The 25,347-nt window shown below is 40.4% G+C and overlaps 1 protein-coding gene across 1 annotated transcript in view; it reads left to right on the forward strand.

Annotated features, from left to right (window-relative positions):
- The window catches only part of ZFPM2 (zinc finger protein, FOG family member 2), a 446,961-nt gene that overhangs the window by 132,578 nt on the left and 289,036 nt on the right, over positions 1-25,347 (forward strand). Inside the window, exon 3 of the mRNA XM_024194500.2 lies at positions 965-1,066. Within this exon, the coding sequence (XP_024050268.1) occupies positions 965-1,066 (102 nt within the window). The remainder of the gene's footprint in view (positions 1-964; positions 1,067-25,347) is intronic.

A 25,347-nucleotide genomic window follows, 5' to 3' on the forward strand; every position in this document is an offset into this window, starting at 1 on the left:
TGCTGGAGAGCTCTGCATCGTTGCCAGTGCTGCTGAGCTCGCCACGATGTCCAAACAGGAAATGAGATTCAAACTGCCCAGACAGGAAAAGGAATTCAAATTTTCCCGGAGCTTTTCCTGTGTGGCTGGTCAGGGCATCCGAGCTCGGACTGCTGTCCAGAGCGTCAACAGAGTGGTGCACTGTGGGATAGCTCCCGGAGCTATTAGCGTCGATTTCCATCCACACCTAGCCTAATTCGACATGGCCATGTCGAATTTAGCGCTACTCCCCTCGTTGGGGAGGAGTACAGAAGTCGAATTTAAGAGACCTCTATGTCGAACTAAATAGGTTCGTGGTGTGGACGGGTGCAGAGTTAATTCGATGTAACGGCGCTAAATTCGACATAAACTCCTAGTGTAGACCAGGCCTTAGAGTCATTGGAATAGGGGGCTTGATCCTGGGTGAATGCTCTAACCACCAGTTATAGAGTCATTCTAATGCATGGTCTCTTTCTCTCTGGCCCAATGACTCTGTAGTTATTTATCCAAAGTGGAACAGCTTTAACAGGAGAGGCTGAGGGAGACCCACATCAGACTGATACCCAATGGCTAGGGCGTTCAGCTGAGAAGTAGGATACCCCCGTTCAAATTCCTGTTCCTCAGCAGGCAGAGGGGAGGCTTGAACTGATGCTCTCTTACATCCCAGGTAAATACCCTAACTACTGGACAAAAAATTATAAGAAAAAGGTCCCCATCCTTGTCCACACTGAGAGGTTTCACAAGGATTGTGAGATCAAGCCCTATATACATAGTTATTTGTAGCCATTGATTATTCACGGGTGTTTAGTTGTTCAACAATGTTATCTTCTCTCTCTTTATATACTGTATAATATATGCACTCACATACACACATGTACACTTATTATGGATATTCTATCTGAGTGTCAGAGAAATTATTTAAGTTTTATGTATTTCTTCTCTTCAGGTGATGAAGAGGGCAGCCAGGAAACAGCAGAATCAGATGGTGATGCACAATCAGAGAAACCAGGACAACTCATTGTGGAGACAGATGACTGGGATGGGCCAGGTAGGAGAAAACAAATTACAATCCAGAATGAATAATTTAAAATGGAGACTCTGAGAATGTTTTCCTCATGTTTCAGTAAGTAGGGTCAGTGTTGCATTGTTTTGTCAATGGAAAAAACTTCCTGTGTTCATGTGATGCCTTGGGATATCTACAGATAAGAGCTGAGGAAAAATGCTTCACCAGACAGCTGTTCTGCACACGTCCATCTTGCATGAAAATTATACAGAGTAATGTTCCCATGATATTGCTACAAGAAATAAAAATGTTGTTATTCCTTAGCATTTTGCGGATTAAATACAGGATTGGAGTTACCAAGAGGCTCCCAGTTCCATTGCTGCCTATGGCTGGTAGTGCTTGCTTCTGTATTCTACTCTGTTTTCTGTGGCCAAACATCTGTATCTAGTCCCAAACGCTAAGCTTAACAAATGAATATGGCTGCCAATGATGTTTTCAAGGACTTTTCTTATCAGTTTTCATTTGATATAAATAATTTAACACACCCTGGTCATTGACTTCAGTGTTAAGAGAGAAACCTTTTGACTGCAATCAATAAACTATAAGAGCTTCATGTGTAAACAGAAATATGCAGTAACATTTTCTGTTATGATCAGTAAAAACACTGCAAATACATTATTGGAGGAACATTAGGCAGTATTACAGTTCTATGGGCATGCGAGAGAGAGCTCCAAACAGCCATTAGTCGTAAATAGGTAAACCTTGGTTTGTGTTGTAAAGATACATAAAAACAAAGGGTTGGATCCTACAGTCCTCACTTTGGCAAACCTCCAATTTAATTCAGTGGGATTTTTTAAGCTACAGACAGCAGAATTTGTCCCCAAATCATTGTATTTAATATATTTCTTCAATGCCAAGGGGAAAACATATATTTGAAGCCAAACATATCCTTAAAGTAGCTGTGTTTCTAAACAGAGAACATTCCCCTGAAAAGGATGAGCATCAGAGAAGAGAGCCATGAAAGTACTCTAGCAATAATTTATAATGCAATAACACTTTTCATTAGAAAAAAAATCCTATATTTCAATCACATTTTCATCCTTGCTTGAATTTGCAAATTACTGTGTGCTGTGCATGAAGAGGAGAACTCCTGTGGTAATTTTCTGAAACCAGCAGCTGGAAAATATAATGCAAACAAAAATGAAGATACACTATATCTCTGATTATTATGATGTCATTTATAATGTTGTTAATGATATACACAAATATGTTTATATTCTGTACAAAGCAATGTAGTATTATATAAAACAAGATTTGGTATTAAAATGTATTACAGTAAATTTAAAATTGCTTGAAAACCTCTTTTGAAAGGGAACAGCTTCTTCCAGCTTTTTACAATTTTGGAGATTGTCGTTGTTGCATTAAATTTACTCCCTTTAACACAGGAATAAAATGTCTCTTAAGAATCTTAAGTTTTGTGATTTCTTTGTTGCTATTTTATTTTTAGAACAAAATGAATGTACTTGAGAGTATAATTTTTATTACTGGTTGTTATTGTCTTATGTGAACTAAATGCATAGGAATATTTTAGGGGATATTTTTGATGACAGCAAGAAGTAAAAGGTTTTGTTTTTTTGTAAGAAAATTCTTACGTAGATACTTGGTGATTTTTGTCCTGGATGTTAAAAGGGTAAGAAGATGCATTTCTTGAATTAAATGTATCATGACATACTGGAGATGAAGATAGAAACCGAGAATAAATAGAAGGAAACTCCTTTTTGTCCTTAGAGAAGTGACCACCACTGAAATTTAATCAGAGCTTTAATTAATTTAAATATTTGTCTTTCACATTGAAATAACATGTTTGTAGCATAGAAGAGAATAAATATATCACATGCCATGCTCCTGCCTCTCTCTCTCTCTCTCTCTTTCTTCTATTTCTTTAAATGAAATTCTGTATTCATTCTTTTGCTAATATATAAAAAAATGATAGAAGATTATTTTCAAACATGTAATACAGGAAAAATGAAAATAGTTTCTCCTTGTACAATTTTTGTGTAAATCTAGTGCTCATGAAATTCACTGGCTTGACAGTGCTGGGGAATGAAGTCTTTGGTTATTCAAAGATTATGTACCAGTACAGCATAGGAAGAGCCAGTACAACCTTACATCTCTCCCAATGTGCCTCTGCCCTTTCTCAGAGAATCCACCTCTCGGAGCTAGAGGGTGGCATAATCTCTATTACCTGTTCAATCCTTGATCTCGTCACTGAGATGGAAGTTGTTAATATTACCAATTGTGGTGGTACTTTATGTGATACCAGCAGCTGTCCACTGAGAGCTGGATTGTGACCATCAAGGGCTATGGAATAGTCATTAAATTGTACCATCTTTATTTTGACCTAGGCTGAATTTAAAAAAATTGGTTTCTTTCTTTGTTTATAAAATTCACGGTTGTTTGCTGTGACATCATGGTTGATGTGTAGGGTTCCCAGCTGCTGTGGGATTCAGGCTCTTGAGATATTTATTAGTATTTAACTTATAATTAAGGATAGGTCCCAATCAAAACTCCAAATCTGAAAATGCATCCCTTGTCTTTTTCTTTAAAAATATATTTTGCTTCATGAAACTGTGCCAATATGTCCAGAGACTTTAGCAGTTGGATGCATTTTTAAAAACAAAAATAATTTTTTTAAAAATTATTTTTCCCCCTGTAAATGTTCTGCGGTTACAGACAGCTCCTATTAGGCTTTTCTTTCAGCTTACAAGATCATTATCTTCACTGACTGTAAAACAGCTCCAGGGGGAGCCATCTTGGGTAAATGTATGTGTAAACTGTCCTCAATATTAACAATTTTTGTTCCTCTATCGTGTTAAAATATTTATTTTTTTAAATAATAGAGGTCTCTCTGCAGATATGGGGGCTGGAGCAGATGGACTTTGCCCTGGAGGCTGTCAAGCAAGGGCAAATTCCTTAATTTTGCTCACACTGTCACGCTGCCTTATCTCAAATCTTTCTCACTTCTATTTGGACATATACTAAGGGACGTATCCTGCTTCCGTTAAAACTAATGGCAAAAGTCCCAGGATCACAGAGTTTGGGGAACATGATTGGGCATTCGGCGTGGAAAATTGTATGTGAAAAGGATTTATGTTATCAAATGAGTGCCATGGTATGTGCTATGGCTCTATAATCTTTATATTTAGGATATCAGTGTTCTAAGATAATAATGATCAATGTTTTAACACATATAGAATAAGATGGGGTTCTAGTTGCTGACTGCTACATACCACCAAATCACATGAGAAAACAGGATCAGGATGACCGTCCTTAAGTACTTATGTATAATTTGTAAGGAAAACACCTGTATAATCATGTGGGGCTTCAATATGAGTGACATATGCTGGAGATCTTATTCTGCCAACACTAACACATCCTTGGAATTTTAAAAAATTATAGATTACAATTTCCTAACCCAAACAGTGTTGCAAACAACACAAGGGAATTCCGTATTAACCTGATCTTGACAGACAAAGAGGAGTTGATCAGAGAACTAAAAATTAGTGGTTGTTCAGGTGAAAGTGAACATGACTTGATTACATTTCTTATGTACAAACAGAATATCAGTAATACGTGTATTTGGTCAAGTTTAAATTGGCCAGTTTCAAAGTTGGAAACAATTATGAGCCAAATCAGCTGGGAGAAAGACTTTAAACAGAAAAATGGGAATCATAATTGGGAACTATTTAACAACATTTTACTAGATGCCCCAAAAAGCTATAATCAAGAGAGGAAAATTATACTGGTTAAAAAACTAATCTGGTTTACAGGGAAAGCGAAAGCAGCTATATATATATATATATGTATGTACATGTATGTGTGTATATATATATATATATATATATATAGGCTAGTTGATAGCAGTTAATATAAATTAAAGCTAAGAGTTGTATAAAATTGATAAAGGAAGCAAAAGGATACAAAGAGAAATCTATAGCTTGTAGAATTAGGGAATAAGAAGGATGTTTTCTTTCAGTATATTAGTAACAAAAGTAATCTTAACAATGTTATTGGTCCATTACTAGATGAAAATAGTAGAATTGTCAATAATATTGCAGAAAGGCATAAGTATTCAATAAATTTGTATATGGGAAAAATCCAGATGATGTATTGCTATCATATGAAGATGATGAAATACTTTCCATTCCCACAGTAACTAAAGAGGATATTATAAAGCATTGAGTAAAGTTAGAGATTTTCAAATAAGACGGTTCGGATAACTTGCATTCAAGAGTTTTTAAAAAGCTAGCCAATGAACTCTCTGAGTTGTTAATGTTCATTTTCAATAAATCTTGGAACACTGGGGAAGTTCCAGAGGACTAGAAGAAAGCTATTGTGCCAATATTTAAAAAGGGTAGAACTGACATCAATCTGGGTGAAATAATGGAACAGCTGATGTGGAACTCAATAAAAATTTAAATGAACATAATGTAATTAATGCCAATCAACACTGGTTTATGGAAAATAGATCTTATCAGACTAACTTGACATCTTTTTTATGAGATTATAATTTGGTTGATAAAGGTAATAGTGCTAGACTTCTGTAAGGCATTCTGTCCTTGTAAGTAACATCTCTGAAAAAAGCATAAAGATCCTGGAGGATAATCAAATGGACATGATCACCCAATGGAACGGTGTGGCCTAAAGAGCTAATGTAATCCTTGGTCATATTGAATATTGAAGAGGAGTAGAAAGGTTGTATTACCTCTTATTTGACACTGGTGTGATAATAAATAATAAAACATTACTGTACATGACATCTCATATCATACCCCGGAAAATCCTGTTCACCTTTCACAAGGGGGAGGGAGGCAGATTTTCAAGTGTCAAGCACCACAACTGGAGTGAGATTTTTCCAAAAAGCTCAGCTCCCTTTTAGGGCCTTAAATAAGTGTCAGATTTTCAAAAGAACTCAGCACCCGACACACTTAACTCTTTTGACAATTATCTATGTGCTAATATGGTTCTCATTACTAGTGAGGGTCTTACAGTCATTAATGGATTTTTTATCTTCATAATACTCCTCTGAGGTAGTGAAGTATTATCCTCATTTTATGGATGGGAAACTGAATCATAGGGGCAGGTTAAAGTGACTTTCCTAAAGTTACACAGGAAGTCTGTGGATGAGGTACAAGTTGAACCCAGGTCTACTAATTCCAGTGTACTATCCACTAGACCATAGGTACACCCATCTGACAATGGCTAAATGGGAGCTGAACTTTCTTAATGTCAAATGGAATTATTCTCATGAGTAAAGAGGAATATTTGTCCCCACATACAAGCCAAAAAAAAAAAAGGAAAATGCAGTTGAAGACTGATTTTTAAGGTTCTAGTTGATGATCATGTCTTACATAACCTGTTTATATCGGTATGCATATACAGTAGACCTTCACTGGAAGTCCAATCCTGCTTCCAGTTAGTCAATGGATGTTTTGCTGGCAACAGCAGCAGGAGCAGGATAAAGTCCTACTTCACATTAACCATGGTGAGGCCCAAAATGTATGTAAAATGATAAAACATAAGAGTTCTGTGCTACTATTAAATTTTTACTGAAAGGTGAGGAGAGTTGGTCAATATTTTTTACGAATTGTAGCGTGCTGTTTGAGTGGAATGCGGATTAGTGCAGTTCTACTGTATTTTGTACTCCCAATGGTACACATCTTCGCCCATTATAAAAGGTGGTTTGAAAAGTTCATCTTAATAGATTTACTGCAGCCTTCTCTATGAATTACTGTGACTCTGTACTGATTGTTGGGCTTACCCTGCATTATTTAGTAATACCAGAAACAGTTTGGGGTACAAAGCAAAGAAAGTGTTTGGTATAGATTGGAATGGTGGTAGACCACTGTGAGATGGAAACAGACACTAATGATACAGCCTTTTTTTTTTTGTTAAACCAGTCCTAAGAAGGACTGGGAGATTACAGTCCTGATTTTGTTTCTTTTTTTTGACTGGGGAAATGTGGTAGATATAAGATCTGGGAAATGCTATTTGATGTAAATTAACAAAAATCCATGAAACATCGTTAACCATAGATATAGTCTGACAGTAAGAAGAATATTCTGAAGAAGCAGAGGAAATCATAGAATGACTGTGTGTTACTCTGACAGTGAATCGGTATTATCTCTACTATCAGATAATGCAGTTATCATTAATTTTCACATTTGCATTTCAATCTTTGGAAGGAAATGACTCTTGCCGGATGAAGATAAGAGCTCTGTACCACTATAATGAGCCATCATTTTATCCTGATGCTTTGTATCCATATGAAAATGAGGCTGGGTGGTGGTGTGGTATGTGAGGAGGAGGTGGGAGGGGGTCAAAGAAACATTATAACAAAGTGTCAAAATCACTACAGACTTTGGAGCCCTTTATGAAACAAGAGGCAGTCTAAATAAATCTTCTGTAGTGAAGTGGTTATCGGATTAAAAGAAGAAAGCCTGGCTCCCGTATTGCAGGAAAAACTGGAGGAAGAGGAGGAAAATTCTCTGAATCTTATTCCCTTAATCGTTTCCACAACTAGTTTAGAAATGTGAAGAGGGCATGCAGACTGAGCATGGTGTGAGGGACTGTGATGATACTCATCAAGTTAATCTCTTGTGTTACAGGTCTGCTTCTGACACTTAGATACTATGATCATGGGTGCATTAGAAGCAGAGAGAAAGTTTGATGAAAGGGATGCCAATATATGGCTGTCTACAAGGTTTGAGGGCAGCTGAACCCTGGAGCTCTTTTATTACATGTCCATAGTAACATATTAAATGGAGGTCTTCATATTATTTTCACATCGGTGTGCATAACAGATCATAGTCATCATTCACTGTTTCATTCAGTATAAACACTCATGGTATAACACAACCTTATTCTGGAGCCTGAAGGTGCATCTGCACAACTCTGAACAAGGAGCTTCTCCTTCTCATCTTGACTGAATGAAACCAGTTGTTTGAAGAACAGTCTCATAATATCTTCAACTCTCTTAAAGGACTATACTGCATTGGTAGGGACATTATAAAAGCACTTACTAACCAGACATTCTGGAATAAACAGGCTTATAACATAGCTGTAATCATTTGGGATATTTGATTTACTCCAGCTTTAAATGATCATTTTATGTTTTTCTTTTGAATGAAAGATAAATATTTCTCACAGATAGTTTTTAAATTATAAAGATTGTATTTTTGTTAACAGTTATCACTGTACAATATTGCCAGCACCAGTCATTCAAAACTCATGACTCAGTCCCACTCAGAATCCTGAGATTTAAAAAAAATAAGGAGTCTTGGGTTCATTTTATTTGATTCTTAGTTATTGAAGCTTTAGGGTATATTGTGGGCCAGTGCGAATGACTCTATATCTTGGTGGTTAGAGGCACTTTCCTCATCAGCAGAGGTGGGAGTTGAACAGGGATCACTTACATCCTTGGAGAATAATCTAATCTAATAATCTAAAAGTTATGATGAAAGTGGCCTTCCACCTGACTCCAGATAAGGGTCCCTGGCTGTGAATCCCAAGTAGAGATAAGCACCTCCCTGCAGAGTGTCTTTAGGTGCCTAATTCCATGAGAGCGGCAGAACTTAGCACACATTCCTCTCCTCAGCACCTCTGATTTCTATCTTGGGCAGCTTTCCACTCAACATGCTGGCTTTTGTGAATCCCATTCTTAGGCGCCTTTCTCTCCCCATTCGTTGTATAGGAAGCTACATGCTGAACCCCGGCTTTATGAATCCCGGTGATTTTCTAGGCACCTAATAGTTAGGCATTGTAACATTCAGTGTCACAACACCTAAGTCCCTTTGTGAATCTAGCCCTTTCTTATAAACAACAGCTGAGAGTCTCACATAGTCACATCACTCATCACTCTAGGACATTTTATATGGCAGGCCTGATTCTATACCCTGCCACTTGGCATAGGCCACATTCAAAAGTTATTAAAATAGAAATAGATAAAGATAAACCATGTTGGTAATTACCTACATTTATTTTAGGTTTTAGTGACTGCTACAGGCCATATAAGACATTCACCCGTTGTTTTATTTGAAGTTTTCTTTTCTTTGACTTGCCATGCTGGGGTATCTACTCTCCAATCAGTGGGTCATTGCTCTTCAGTGCCATTTCCCCTTGCCTGGGACAAGTACCAACTTCCGCCAGACTTATGCCTCCCCAGCACCTCTTAAATGTAACTAAGTGGTTATACACCCATGTGACAGTGTACCCCATAAGGCTTTATGGGGAGGGGGTGCTTATAAATGTATGTATGACATAACTGGAATATGTTTTGTGCTGCCTGTGCCAGGTAACATATCTCCGTAAAGGTTATGGTCTACTATATCTATTCATCCTATTTGTACATATATATATCATTTTCTACCTGAGGTTAAGAATATGGGCTGTATGCTTGCTTGGTTTCTAAGTAAGCTTTGGGAGGCATTTGGTCAGCTTCTTTAGGAAGAAATTTGCCAGGTTAAGTACCTGATCAGGAAACAATGATTGGGGAACAATGCATCTTGGAATGCTCCAATCCACATAAGAAGTCTTCCTGGAGACATGCAAGATACCATGTGGACAATGGCTTCAGCCTGTAAAGACTGAGTCATGCAGGGACATGTGACTTGCCCAGGTGACTCCAGAACTCCATCTTGGAGCTGGACTTTGCATAGGAGGGAGGAGGGGGGTCTCCTCCCACAAGAGAGAGTCTATTTAAACCTGGGGGAGACCCCTCCATGTGGTCTTCAGCTGGCTAAAGAAGGAGCCTCTCCACCCCCCCGGGATACTTGAAGGAAACTGAAACAAAAGACAGTAACTACAGGGGTTGTGAGAGATTGCTGGACCCAGGCTAAAGGGAGATTAGCCTGTAAAAGGGAGCATTCTGGAACTGGTGAGGAACTTATCTGTATTTAGTTTGATTAGACATAGATTTGCGCATTTTATTTTATTTTGCTTGTAACTTACTTTGTTCTGTCTGTTACTACTTTGAACCACTTAAATCTTACTGTCTGTATTTAATAAAATCACTTTTTATTTAGTAATTTACTCAGAGTATATATTAATACCTGGGGGAGCAAACAGCTGTGCATATCTCTCTATCTGTGTTATAGAGGGCGAACAATTTATGAGTTTGCCCTGCATAAGCTTTATGCAGGGTAAAACGGATTTATCTGGGTTTAGACCCCATTGGGAGTTGGGCATCTGAGTGCTAAAGACAAGCGCACTCCTGTGAGCTGTTTTTGGGTAAACTTGCAGCATTGGGACAAGTGATTCAGACCCTGGGTCTGTGTTGAAGTGGACTGGAGTGTCTAATTCAGCAAGACGGGGTGCTGGAGTCCTGAGCTGGCAGGGAAAACAGAAGCAGGGGTAGTCTTGGCACATCGGGTGGCAGCTCCCAAGGGGGTTTCTGTGATCCAACCCGTCACAACCCATACATAAGTTTTTGCTGGACTGCTGCATTGGAGTCTGAACTCCAATTTGTGATTTGATGAGTGCACCAATATATTGCACTCTAATTTCCCTGGTGGACCTGCTGGTGTGCACTAAATGTTCCTTAAGCACATTAACAGGACTACATCAATGCACACTAGTGGAATCTGCGCAGGGGAGTTAGAGCACAACATACTAGTGGTGCTCTACAAATTGAACTCCTGTAGTGTGGACGCTGGGGTTGTATAGACAAGCCCAAAGATTCATGGGAAGTCCACAGGATGGACGAAACTGTTCTGTGGGCCAGATACGGCTGCAAGCCATAGGTTTGACATCCCTACTCTAGGAGCTGGTGTTTTAAGGGAAACACCAAGTACTTTTAACATAACTCTTAACATTGCAGCTTTGTTCGTGTCAACAAGCAGTGGAAAGTGAAACTGACTAGAAACCAAAATTAAAGGAAATTGTCTATTTGCACTTTGTAAGCTGAGAGAAATGCAAAAGTCAAAGAAGCAGCAGGAATAGTGAAATGTAAATTAGATTTTTAAAATCCTTTCCATTTTAATAATCTTAGGGTCTGATTAGAAACAAAGGTAAGGAAACTAACCTTGAAATGTATTATTTTTAACCTAATAGTGTTCATTTAGCCTCTCTGAGCTTTGGTTTACCCATCTGTGAATTATTAATTTAAAGGATGTTTGATACTCAAAATACTAGAGGTAGATTGATATTTTAGAATCCACTGTCCCAGGCTGACCTACTAGTGGGAGGGTGCTTCCCATCATCCAGACACATAAAGTGCTGAATTCTATATGTCCCCAAGGCTGAAGACTGATGGAGTAGCTCCTTGTGTTGCTTCAGGGCTTAAGCCAATCTTTAACTGTTAGAGATCAGGATGAGACCTGTGTGTGATAGGGGTAGGGGGAGGCAGATTATGCCACATCTGACTGCTATGAGGTTCTTACATCTTCCATTGAAGCATCTGATATAAATGAGCAAATTACTCTATTGTTGGTAGAATTTACTCTGGAGGTATAGCTTTGCTGAAGACTTCACTGGAAAAGTGATGGGATGACCTTGGATATTTTGGAGAACATGATATGTGCACAGGGACTGAATTTTCAGATTCATTAGGTACCCCAATTTGGGCATGATGCCTTATATAGTAGGTACAGTGAAAAGTACAACTCCCTGTAGGTCACACAGTGAAGGACTCAGTCTGTGAAATTCTGCTGGGAATCAGTGAACATCTGCATTACAATACATTGTTTCTTGTAGTTTCATACACCAAGGGACCTGCAGAATCTATCAGGAAGCTTTGCACTTTTCAGCTGTCTCCACTGTATTTTGATTATAAAGGCAATGACATACTCTGGTAATTGCATAGGACTAGGAAACATTGTCTGTTTCTGGAAGCAGATGGGTTGAAGAATCAAAAGGGGCATGTAATTGGTCCACAAGTATTTTGCTCTTTGTTGTGTTTTTCTCATTAATTCTACCAATATTATTACACACAGCAACAATTTGCCTTGAACAATTGAAGGACGGATATGTTAATATATTAAACTGTATACCCAATGTGGAGTGATTTACCAGGAAAAAATTACAGTCCAACTAGTGAATGCAAACAAACAGGAGATATGAGAGTGCCATTTCTTTCTTAATTTAGCAGTTCTTCTTCGAGTGCTGGACCCTATGGGTATTCACTGTGGATTTGCATGCACTTGGTGCGCCTAGGACTGAAAATTTTTCAATGGCAGTGTCCATTGGTCTGTGTCTGCACCCTTCATCTTGTTGTACACCCACCCAAGGGCATAAGGGGTGACACAGACTGACTGCCTCTCCAGTTCCTTTCTACTACTCATGGTCTGGGACGGAATCATCCTGTGGCTGCAGCATTCTAGTTTTACTTGAATTTTGACTGTAAATATTTGTAGATAGCTTATATATAAGTTAGTAGTTTAGTTGTAGTTAGTGGGAATTGGGGGGTTCTCCCCTGTTGTTTCCCTGCCATTTAGGGTACTTAATATGCCCAGGGTCTCAGCCTTCAAACTCTGGCTGACCTGCCCTTGGTTCTTCCATTGCTTGCCTTGGAGAATCACACATTCCGTCAAAGTGTGAGATCTGCTGCCCCTTTCCTCCTCACATTAGGCAGTCTCTGGAGTTCAGACTCCACAGATATCTAATAGAGCTCTCCATGAGGCTCCTGTTAGATCTGGGACCCTCCTGCTTGCTGTCTCATCAGCTGGAGCTTCTGGGCACTGCCCTTCCAGCAGTGACACTTTCCAACTTGGAATCTTCCAGCAGGCCCAAAGACTCTACGAAACATAGGCATAAAAAGCTTAAGGAGAAGTTCCCTCATAAAAAGAGAGACTGCATAAGTCCTCCAAGGAAAAGATTGCCTCTTCCCCTTCCTTGGTACCAGGGAGACTGCATGCCTGGGAAACATGGGCTGGCATTGATGGTACCAGGAGCTTCTGGTGCTCTGAAACTGTCCACAAAGATATGTAAGGATAGGAAGGGACACTCACCCTCCACTCTGGCAGTACTACACTGCATCAAGACCACCGTGCTCAAGTGCACATAGTGAACCAATCTATACTAAAGACCCTGGCCAGTTCTGTGTAACTTTGTTATGCCCTTCCCAAGAGCTTGGCAATTTTCACAGATCCTGAGTTGGTGATCCTATCTGAACTACTTCTAGTGAGAGACATCACTACACCGGCCACATGTCTTTCACTGGTCCCAAGCACTAGCTGGGGATGCTCTGACACCATTGAGATGTTCTCACCGGGGTGTGCCTTTGACCATGCTTCCACAAGACAGACAATATGGACAGCCCCACCTATAGAGTCAGATGACTCTTACTCTGTAGATCAATAGGAGGTGGTGCTACTGATTCCACTGATGATTCAGACATGGGACAACAGCTCAGATGGGGTTTCCAAGGCCTCCTGGAGGTCTCTATACCCCTGTGACCTATACTGTGGGGCCTGCCTCCATACTCATATGATCACATCTACTGGCCAGACTGTTGCTCCTGGGATCCATACCATTCAGTCCCAGCCTACGAGGACACGGAGTACCACTTTCAGTAGAAATCGCCACCAAGAGAGGAGTCTCAGCTGCTGTGGGAGCATGTGGGGAAGCAAGAAAACATTTTCTTCTTCTCTGGATGAGGTGGTGGCATTGGCCAGTCCCTCCTCTCCAGATGACTACAGGCAGTACCAGGAACTGCTGAAAACCTCCAGATTCCACTGGAAGAGGTTCAGAATCCCCCATATAAACTTCTGGACATGCTCCACAGATCCTTCCAAGGTGACTGTCCTTATTAATGAGGCCATTTTGGAGCCTAAGGACACTTGGCACACACACACTTTTGCCCTGACTCCAAAGAGGGTTGAGAAGAAATATTATGTTCTCTCCAAGATGATGTAATAACTGTTTTCCCAACCTAACACTAACTTTCTAGTTGTCCAAGTGATCATGGAGTGGAACAGCTTTCACCAAGCCAGGTCCACTCCCTTGAACAAGGATACCAAGAGACTAAATCTCTTCTGCAGAAAGAAGTTTTTACGAGCCTATTATTCCATATGGCAAACTACTGGGCACTTGTGAAAATATGACTTTACTAATTACAAGCAGGAGACATGGCTTCCCGTGCCATGACAACCTCAGTGGTTAAGAGGTGGGCCTCTTGGCTGAGGTCCAGCAACAGTTAATCTCCCCTTCAAGGATAACAGCCTTTTCAGCGAGAAAATGGATGGCATTTAATTTCCTTGAGGACTCTTGCACCACCCTCCATTCCCTGGGAATAGACACTGTAGCTCACTGTAGAAAATATTTTAAACAACTGGCGCATAGATCTTGGCCAACTCCTGAATTCTCCTAACACTAGAAGACCTATGAGCCATCCAGAAAATGTCAGAGGGTGCATCTTGGCAGACGCACTGCACCACCGCCATCTCTGCTTCAGACCAGCTACCTATCAAGAAGACATTTTGATGGGAGGCTTGAGAGCCATCAACCGGTCCTCTCACAACCAATCTTCCCCACCCCTTTCTGTGATTACCTGGCTCATTTCCTTCCAATGCAGCAGCTTGTCACATAACACAAATGTCGTAGATGTCATTGCAAACAGGTACATGATTGAATCCCTGCCCCTACTTCTCTAAAACCCTCTTCCTTGTCCCTATTCAGTGACTTCCCTCACGAGACTATTCTCAGACAGGACATGGACTCTCGAATCCAGTTAGGGCTACAGAGCCTGCACCTCAACACAGGGAGAAGGGCTTTTACTGCAAATACTTCCTAATCCTCAAGATTCTTTCTGACTTTAAATTGAAACAAACCGTTAACCTTCCTGTATTTTATCCAAAATCTCACAATAAAAGGGAAGATAGGAGACTGCACTCCTTAGACATGCAGAGCTCTGGCCTTCCACCTGTACAGGACAAGGCCCTTTAGAAGATCTTTGAGCTTATTTGTCTCCGTTGTTGGTAGGATGACAGGAGAGGCAGTATCTTCCCAAAGACTCCCCAAATGGATTTCCAACTGCATCCTCTGCTATGAGCTTGTGGGAGCCCCTCCACCTCAATCTGTTAGGGCTCATTCTACCAGTGCTCAAGTGGCGTTGGCGGTTTGCCTGCAAGAAATCCCACTCTTGGAAGTCTGTGGAGCAGCAACCTGAGGCTCTGTTCACATGTTTATCAGGCACTATGTCCTGATGCAAGCCTTGACTGAGGATGCTTCAGCAACCCTGCAAATGTGATGTAGAGCACTTAGTCACACCCGCTTCCTCATAAACACTATTTGGAAATCACCCACAGCGATTACCTATAGGGACCAGCACTTGAAGAAGAAAGGAAGTGACTTATCTCAAAGTAACAGGAGTTCTTTGACATTTGTGGTCCCTATGGGTATTCATGTCCTGCCCTCCTTCTCCTCTGCTCTCCTCTTTGGGTTTGTGGTAAAATAGGAACTGGAGGGGCAGCTGGTCCGTGCTATGCTTTAGGCCTTAAGTTGGGAACATGATGAGATGAAGGGTGCAGGTGCAGACCAATGGACACTGACAATGAAGAATTTTCAGTCCCGGGTGCACAGAGCACCTGTGCACGGACAATGAGTATTTCAGGGGAGACACATCTCAAAGAACTCCAGTTACTATAAGGTAAGTGACCTTCCTTTTTACTTGGTTTCAGTTACATATCCTGTGTTTAGCACCTCATTAAAGAAAATATTTTGATTTACAAAAAAGGCTTTTCTCCTACATCTTTGAAAACTGTTTTTTCTCTCTCTTTTAAGCCCTTACAACAGTGGTTGAAATAACCTAGCTAAAACAAAACACTTTATCATCAGGATCCATCGTACCTCTATTCAAAAGTGTCAGTCTGCAAATTAAATTTTAATGCAGTATGCCAATGAGAAACTAGATACTGTTATTTATCCAGTAAAATGACATGAATGATTAGAGAAAAAAAATCATTTCTAAGTTCTAGATAACATGAGAGAGATAAATGGAAAGAGCCGGCATAGGACCAAAGTCAGACATTTCAAAGTTTTAGTCCGAGCTCTGACAATGACTTCCTCTGAGACTTTGGGCAACTCATTAGATATGGCTATGCTGTGACCAGTGGCAAGTCTCTGAGCCTGGGTAGATTGACTCCCACTAGCTCAGCTTGAGCTAGAGCGCTAACATAGCAGTGTGAACATTGTGGATCCCTCGGAGACTCCAGCTAGCCACCTAATCTCAGATCCAGGGGGGTTGGTGATCAGCTGTTTTCCAAGCTGTTGACTGAGCTGCAACGTCCACGCTGCTCCTTTTAGCAGAGTCTGTCTACCTGAGGACTCACTCCGAGCTGCAAGATAGACATTCCCATTGGGTCACTTATTTTCAAAAGTGTCTCTTTTCGTTTATTCATTTCTTGGGAGTCCATCATGAGGTCTGAAGCTAAAGTTGGACAATTGTCTTGGTAGTTGTCAAATAATTGGGAACCAAAAGTAATGGACACTTTTGAATTTGTGCCTTATCTTCCTTGTCTTAGGACTGGATCTTGTGATATGCTAAATGCATCCTGCAAGTTCCAAGCACTCTCAACTGTCATTTACTTCATCGGGCATTGTGAGCACTGAGTACCTTGGAAGTTTCGATGCTTACTTTCACACTATAAAATGGAAATTTCCTTGCAGGAGAGTGAATTGCATAAAATCATTGGGAATTTTGGTTTGACTTCTGCAGAAGGAGTGTTGGGTCCAGTCTTTCTAAGGCATAATAATGATGAAAATAGCTTTATAAGTACATCAGTAAGTATTATTATATAATCATTATTTAGTATCCTTTCACTAACATGGCAAAATAATCAGAACTGTATTTAAATAACTGTCAATCCTCCTCCTATTGTAACTTACCATATTAGTTTAGATACTGAAATACTTTCAGATTATTATCCCAAAACCAAATCCAGAAGTATTGGAGAATGGTTACTAACATTCTTATACCTATAGCTTGGTAAACCTAAAAGATAAGCCCCAAGGGCTTGGAACCTTCTTCAAATATGTTGTTGCCTGGAAGATGCTTTAAATATTTCAAAATATATTCAGTAATTTAAATTTTATGCTAAATATATCCAGTGTAATTTAAAATTGGAATAATCATGAGGGAATATTTTTTGTGTTAATCCATCCCTGAAAAATGCTAGCATCATAACTTTTTGGTTTTGACTGCCACATTGTGTATGAATGGTAATGACTTTCAAATATGTGAATCTCTAATGCAGTGCAAATAAGTTTTTAATGCTCTATGAGTGATTATAAAGTGCTGAGTTAATGTATATTAGGCTCTGTTTATACATAGGAAACACATCCATGACAATGTTTTGCTGTTGTGGATAACCACTCCAATATATTTATTACTGCTGGTCACTTGTTTTCATGTATATACAGGCACATTCTTGGAAATCCTTTATTCTGTGCTGTTTCTTGAAAAAAACCTGAACTCTCATTTAAAAACAGAATCCTAAACTACCCACCTTTCTTCACACGCCCCTTGCTCCATTCCCCCAGCATTACAATAAATCTGAATAATAGGAATAATCAGATTTTATTTTAAAATAAATTCCTGGGGATTTGCTACAGATAAAAGTGAAAATTTGTCACACGGGATTATAATTTAGGCCTGGAGTAATTGGTGCAGGATTGTTCCCTTACATATGATTTTTTTTAAAAGGAAAACTGATATAAAGCACAGCAAAGATTATGACAATAAAGCCGGAGAAACTATGCTTTTAGTTAAGAGGAAAGGTAGGAGAGATAAACAAGTTGGGGCTGATTCATCACTGTGTCACTGCAATTTTATTCCAATATAATTCCATTGAAATCAAGGAAGTCACAGCAGCATATAACTTCAGTGATGAGTTTTTGAATATATTAGAAAGATTATATATACTAGCAAGATTTTCAAAAGTGACTAGCATGTTTGGATATGTTGGTTTTTGGGGGCCCAACTTGAGACACCTTAAAGGAGCCTGACTTTCAAAGTGGGGGGTGCTAAGCACTTTGTAAACTCAGGACTCTCTAAGAGATCTCAAATTGAGCACTCAAAAATTGAGGCACCTAAAGTCACTTATCAGTTTTGAAAATCTTGGCTTCTATAATAAATGTAATCTGATCTATTATACAGTATCTATGTAAAATGACAATATACTGACCACCTAGCTGTCAGCTTGCCTCCAATACAGTTTTCAAGGTCGGATCTAAAGTACATCATTGTAATTACTTCAAATGAAGTTTAAACATGTAGGAAAGAAAACTACGGTATATTGTTTTTAACTTTTTAGAACTTAATGGTTTTATAGTTTGACAAACTATAGTGATTTGTGTTTGATGGACTTCCACTGACTTCAGTGAGCTTTGTATCAGGTTCAATATTGCCTTGCTGAATGTTCTTATTTTTCCCCGTCATTTATAGTATTACCATTGCTCAGCCTTTAATGTAGACTACTCTTAAGGTGCATGATGGATCTCAACTTTTCATGGTAATTTCCTTTGAGGTTCAAAAGTGTATTTTCTAGATACATGCCAACTACTTCTAGCAGCAAAGAATAACAGCTATTTTGGTTTGTTGCAGTCTGATAACAGCTGGCATTTAACTTAATTACTATATCCAAAACATTTTATCCATCACATTTTGAGCCTCTTCCAAGGAAAATTATTTTTCTCTCATCTTGTCTTGTCACTCCTAATTTTAATAGTCACAACTCATTTAATTTTCTTTCGTATATCTTTGCACAAGAGTGAGTGAATCATTTGAAACCATGGAACAATGACATAGGGTTGTTGACAGGGGTGTGAATGGGAGAGGAACAGTACAGAATTTAAAAGGTATATACATTATAGAGCAGGGGTAGGCAACCTTTCAGAAGTGGTGTGCCGAGTCTTCATTTATTCACTTTAATTTAAGGTTTCGCGTGCCGGTAATACTTTTTAATGTTTTTTAGAAGTTCTCTCTCTAAGTCTATATTATATAACTAAACTATTGTTGTATGTAAAGTAAACAAGGTTTTCAAAATGTTTAAGAAGCTTCATTTAAAATTAAATTAAAATGCTGATCTTACACTGCCAGCCTGCTCAGCCTGCTTCCAGCCTGGGGTTCTGTTCACCTAGGCCGGCAGCGGCCTGAGCGGGGCCTGCGGCCGGGACGCCGGCTGGCAAGGGGCTGGCAGCCGGGACCCCAGACCTGGGCGGGGTTCAGGGGTCAGGGCAGAGGGCTGGGGGTGTGTGGGGGTGCAGGGCAGAAGGCTTGGGAGTGTGGAGGATTCAGCGGTCAGGGGAGAGGGCTGGAGTGTGGGGGGGTGTAGTGCAGAAGGCTGGGTGTGGTGGGGGTTCAGAAGTCAGGGCAGAGGGCTGGGTTGTGTGTGGAGGTGCAGGGCAGAAGGTTGGGGGGGTTCAGGGCAGAGGGCTGGGGTGCTCGGCTCGTGTGGGTGCTCCCAGCCCCCTGCCCTGAGCAGCTCAAGGCAGGGGGCTGGAAGGGATATGCCCTGTTCCACCCCCTTCCCCAAGGCCCGTCCCTACCTCTTCTCTGCCTCCTCTATGGAGCAGAGAACACGCTGCCACTTCTCCCCTTCCCCGTCGCAAGGGCCATCAGCTGATCGGCGCAGGGAGAGGGAGGGGGAGGAGGAGGGGCAGGAAAGCACCACGCTGGGGGAAGAAGCGGGGGAGGGGGGAAGCTTGGCTGCCGCAGGACCAAGCTTCTGTCTCCTGCCCCCGCAGGGGAGAGCAGTGGGCGGGGGGACTGAGTGGGGCTGGGGGCCGGAGGCAGAAGCTTGGTCCTGCAGCAGCCAAGCTTCCCCCCTCCCCCGCTTCTTCCCCCAGCGTGGCGCTTTCCTGCCCCTCCTCCCCTCCTCCTCCTCCTCTCACCGGGCAGGCAGCAGCGTGCCGCTCAAAATCTGCTTGCGTGCACGTAGGTTGCCGACCCCTGTTATAGAGGATGGAACACTGTAGAAGTCCTTTTCCAAAATCCAAGAAGTGCTCTTGCATATAAATGGGGTTTGTTCAAAAACATGACCTGGCAGAAATAAGAGGCATTGAACTCTTGTACTAGATAACTTAGAAATTACACTTCTGGTACTTTAATAATTTTGTGTGGGAATATATAACATTGCAGAAAACGCTTTTTTCTCCAGCTGAATTTAGCAATTAAATTGTGCTTTTCATAAATAGATCTTAAAGTGTTCTACAAAGAATGGTAAGCATCATAGGTCACATCCAAAGCTCATGGAACTCAAAGACTCCTATTGAGTTCAGTAGGCCTTGGATCAGGCCCTATTTTACAGATAGGAAAAATTTCCAAAAGTTACACAGCGAGTTTTTGGTAGAGACAAGATTAAAACAGGAGTTTTTGGTAGAGACACCTAGGGTATGTCTACACTACGATATTAGGTCTATTTTATAGAAGTCGATTTTTTAGAATTCGATTTTATACAGTCTATTGCGTATGTCCACACTAAGCGCATTAAGTCCATGGAGTGCGTCCTCACTATCGCGGCCAGCATCGACTTACAGAGCGGTGTACTGTGGGTAGCTATCCCACAGTTCCCGCAGTCTCCGCTGCCCACTGGAATTCTAGGTTAAGCGCCCAATGCCTGATGGGGCAAAAACTTTGTCGCGGGTGGTTTTGGGTACATGTCGTCAGGCCCCCCTCCCTCCCTCCTTCCGTGAAAGCAACGGCAGACAATCGTTTCGCGCCTTTTTTCCGGGGTCCCGTCCGCCAGACCTGCTCAGCCCGCTGCCTGCCTGGATGATCGGAACTCCAGGCAGGCTGAGCGGGGCCGACGGACAGAGCCCCAGACTGGCAGTGGGCTGAGCGGCTCAACCCGCTGCCGGTCTGTGGCTCTGGCCGCCGGCTCCTGCCAGCCGGGGTCCCGCTCAGCCCCGTTCAGCTGGCAGACCTCAGTGAGGTCGATCAGGGGGTGCCTGGACAGACATGGCTATCCTCCTCTTAGAGCACTGAATGGGTTACTCCAGGTCATTCTCTTCTTTAAGTTTCGTCTCATGGTGATTCAATCCTGCCTGGAATATCATGTGAGCTGGAGGCTTCTGCCTCAGGCTGCTCTCCCAGCCGGCATTACCGTGCGGTCGCACCTACCCCAGCTTGCCCCTTGCTCCCATGGCTCATGAAGCCTGGACAGTAGTAAGGAGCAGTTCAACTTGTGGAATGACAATTCCAGAATGAAGGATTGCACTCTATGGGCCACGTTAAGATTATTTCAGAGTCCTAGATAGCATTTAGTCCCTATAAAAGGCTTCATGAAAATTTTCCCCCGCCCCTAACAAAAATGTTAATTTATCAGAGCAGCTGAAAGGGTAAGGAACCCGGAACTATAATTTAGAGAGAGCTTCCATATTATTTAACTCATAATTGATATAATTCAAAGTAAAATTTCACAGCGTGGTCTGTTCTAAGACTAAAAATGCAGGAGGGGAGTCAGAAAAGGAACAGTAACCTCTTTCCGTCCGGTTTCAAACGAGGGATGTTTAATGTGTTAGGTGAACGTGATAACCACTACACTACAGGGCTTCTCTTTTTTTGCCATAGACTTTGCCAAATGCACAGGAATGTTTTCTCTAGCTACAGAAGCTACCTAATGCAATGTCTATATCTATGGCCTTCCTGCTCACAAAGCGGTCATGCCCCCACCCAACCTGACACAGTGCCGAGTGCATGTGACACAGCGACCTGGCTCGGGCAGGGTCGCTAGCGAGGCATGATACTTTTGTCATTAAGCAAACACAGCAATTCTTTCCTGGCCTCTGCCACTGAATGCCTCCATGCATTACGCTGTGCCCTATCAGTGCAGGAGGACTGCATGAGCTCGGAAAAATGTCATTGCAAGTGCTTTTTTTTCACCTTCTAATCTGTGATAATCTCAGGGACGGAGATGATAGGGGGAGCGTAGAAACATTCTGGGGGGAATGCATGGTCACCTGTGCTGCTGAGTGCTGCTGAGTTTGCCACGCTGGCCAAACAGGAAATGAAATTCAGAAGTTTCCGGGGCTTTTCCTGTGTACCTGGCTAGTGCATCTCAGTTCAAAGTGCTGTCCAGAGCGGTCACAATGGAGCACTCTGGGATAGCTCCTGGAGGCCAATACAGTCGAATTGCATCCACACTACCCCAAATTTGACCCGGTGATGTCGATTTCAGCGCTAATCCCCTCATCGGGGAGGAGTACAGAAATTGATTTTAAGAGCCCTTTAAGTTGACAAAAATGGCTTCGTTGTGTGGACGGGTGCAGGGTTAAATCGATCTAACGCTGCTAAATTCGACCTAAACTCGTAGTGTAGACCAGGGCCTAGAATCATACTTAGTTTACTAGACAACAACTTCACTGACTATATATTGCAAATCCACTGAATTTAAGGTAATTTGAGAGAGGTTTTATAAGGGGGAAGGAGCTAACATATGTTATAGTCTAAATTTCATTTTTAAAAAGACACAACATCCTTTGGTTTTTTTAAGGCTGAAACAATAGAGCTGTGACCATGTAAAAGTTTTGTTTTTAAAGAAATAGCAATATAAATAGATTAGTTCACCATCTGAGATAATGGTTTTGCTAATTGTATCTAGAGGCTCTGTATCTCAATTTTAATAATGTACAATTTATTGTTTGTTTGGCTTTCTGTTTCTGATATAAAGAGGGGAGAATCACCTGTAAATGCAGCAAGTCATTCTATACTACTTTCTCCATTTTTCAGCCTCTGGGACCAAGGTCTTAGAGACAGCTAAACTGTAATTTATACAAAGCTTGGACATATCAAGACCCTTATCTAAAGAGCAAGATTATATATTTTCAAAAGAAAAATCCTGACTTAGTTAGTAAAACTGAAAACATTCATTAATTAGAAGTCATAATTGCAATTACATGGTAAAATTAATTTATCATGAAAATAATCCTATCAGTTTTCCTTTCTGGAAAAATGGAAGCAAATGATTTTAGGAACTCGTATTGCTTAAGGCTGATATTAGAGTGATACTGATTCAGAGTGAATGAAGAAATCACTGATTCAGAGTGAATGAAGAAATGTTCAAGATCTGAAATTCTGGGACTGCAGCAGTGATAGCTCATATCAGGTGAAACTCATACAATATATGAACTAATACACGTACATGCACACAAATAAAAGGAAAGTGAAACCCAGACACTTAAAAAGTAAATTGAAGATAACAGCACATAATTCATAACAAAATGCATGTAATATAGCAAATATGTCACAGTATTTGTAACTCAAAATGCCTTTCCTGCCCTCAGGCTATTTAGACTTCCTTGATATTCAAATCTTAATGTACATTAAAATGAATTTAAGGAGGCCCACCATGCTGGGCCTCAGGCACACTTAGCAAGTAGAGCTCCTTAGGGATATCACTTTATATATACATTTGTAAAGATGTTATAGACATGAGCATATCCTTTGATGACATCATAACTGTGAAATATAACTTTATTTTACTCACCAGCAGTCACTAGATGTTTGCTTTATCTATTACATTCAGACAGTATGTGTGTGTATAAATCAAGAATATTAAATACTAACTGCAGTAATATGACATGGTTAGCTAGGATTCGTTTGCACTTTGTACTTCATGTGAAGCCCTATGGCATTCAGTGACACTATTTTGAAAGTAAGGTGCACCAAACATGACTAAGTGTAGCACAATCTGGCCCTAGATGATATGCTGATAGGCATTGGAGAAACAGCTGGGTAGATAAATCACCAAATTCAGGAATTACTTAGGATATACACAGGTGTATTTGAAAGCAGGATTTCATAGATTTTTAACCTATGTAGCTATTTTACATTTATATAGTGTCTATTAAGCCATAAGGCTCTCAAAGCACTTGATGAACATACATGGGTGAAACTCTGGCCTTACTGAAGTCAGTGGCTTTATTGCCTTCAATGGGGCCAGGGTTTTACCTACATGTATCCATTAATTATATAATATACATACACATAATACCACTGAAAGACCTTTGTAGGGCAAAAGAAAAAAATTGGCCAAGGTCACTATGGTGGTTTGCAATGTCCACACTCAGCAGCCAGGACCTTGTTTGTTAACAGGGAAATTTTCAAAAGCACATAGGGATGTTAGGTGTCCAGTTCCTACTGATAGTCAGTGGGAGTTGGGCACCTGACATTCCATTGTTCCTCTGAAAATTTCCTAAATTGCCATTCAAAATTATCAAGACCAGTTTTTAATGTGAAAGGATAAAGGGTAGAATCAAACCTCTTGCCTATTAAGATGTGAACCCATATTTCCAGGTTGGCCAGGAATTTCCAGCTTTGAATCTTGGCTCACTACCCATGTTCTTCAGTTAAAAAGCATTGTCCTGTTTTCTTATTAAATAATGGTCTTGGTCTTTTAGTCTCCAATCCCGCATTGACATGTTTAATTTTATGCATGTGACAATCCTCTTGAAGTCTATGGAACTACTCATATGCATAAAGTAAAGCACAGGTGTAAGTGTGTGTAGGATTGGGGCCTTAGGTCATAAATTCTTTTGGGCAAGGGCTGACTTTATCCTTGTGTCTTCTACTGCACTGAATAAGTTGTCAAGAAATTAATAGGCCCTGAATTCTAAAATATGCTAAAGCCCCTTTCTGCTGCTCTGGCAAAGTAAAATGGCCTGAAAGTAAATGTAAATTACTTTGGTGCAGTGGAGAATTCAGGCTATAATGATTAAGGAATTCAGATGGCATTGTAACTTCTTGAGCTTCCTTCTTTTTGTTTGCAGTGTCATCAGGATCTTGATTGCTGCATAGATTTACTTGATTTTCTTGGTCTGTATTTTATATAAATAAATGCTATTGCAATATTATATTATTAATAAGTTTTTGTTAATATTTAAAATGTCTCTCTGCCCTCATTCATGTGCTTTTTTTTAAAGGATGCTGTTCGTTAACCTAAGAAGTACTGAAAAGTAGAAAATTAATCTTAAAAACAATCTACAAGGTTTAAATGTAATTTTACAATAGCTGTGAATAGTTTATTGTTGATGGTGGGATTGTCACATCAGAAATAACACAGTTAATTATTGTACAAATGAAATGAACATAATCTAGTTCATTTAGATTCTGCAGTCCTGTTGGTTTTCTTGGGTTAAAGAAAACCATTCATATTTCATGACAGTGATTATAGCTCAGAAATATAACCCTGTGATGGTATAAAACATGAGATATGACCTTATTTCATTGGGTGGTGGTAAAATTTTTGCTATAACTGTTATTTATGTATGTGAATATGAATGTAAATGTTATGAATAGTGACTGGTTTGGAGGGAGGAAGTGATAAAATATT

This window comes from Terrapene carolina, unplaced genomic scaffold (assembly GCF_002925995.2).
Source record: "Terrapene carolina triunguis isolate 2854851 unplaced genomic scaffold, T_m_triunguis-2.0 Scaffold58, whole genome shotgun sequence".
Classification (NCBI taxonomy): domain Eukaryota; kingdom Metazoa; phylum Chordata; order Testudines; family Emydidae; genus Terrapene; species Terrapene triunguis.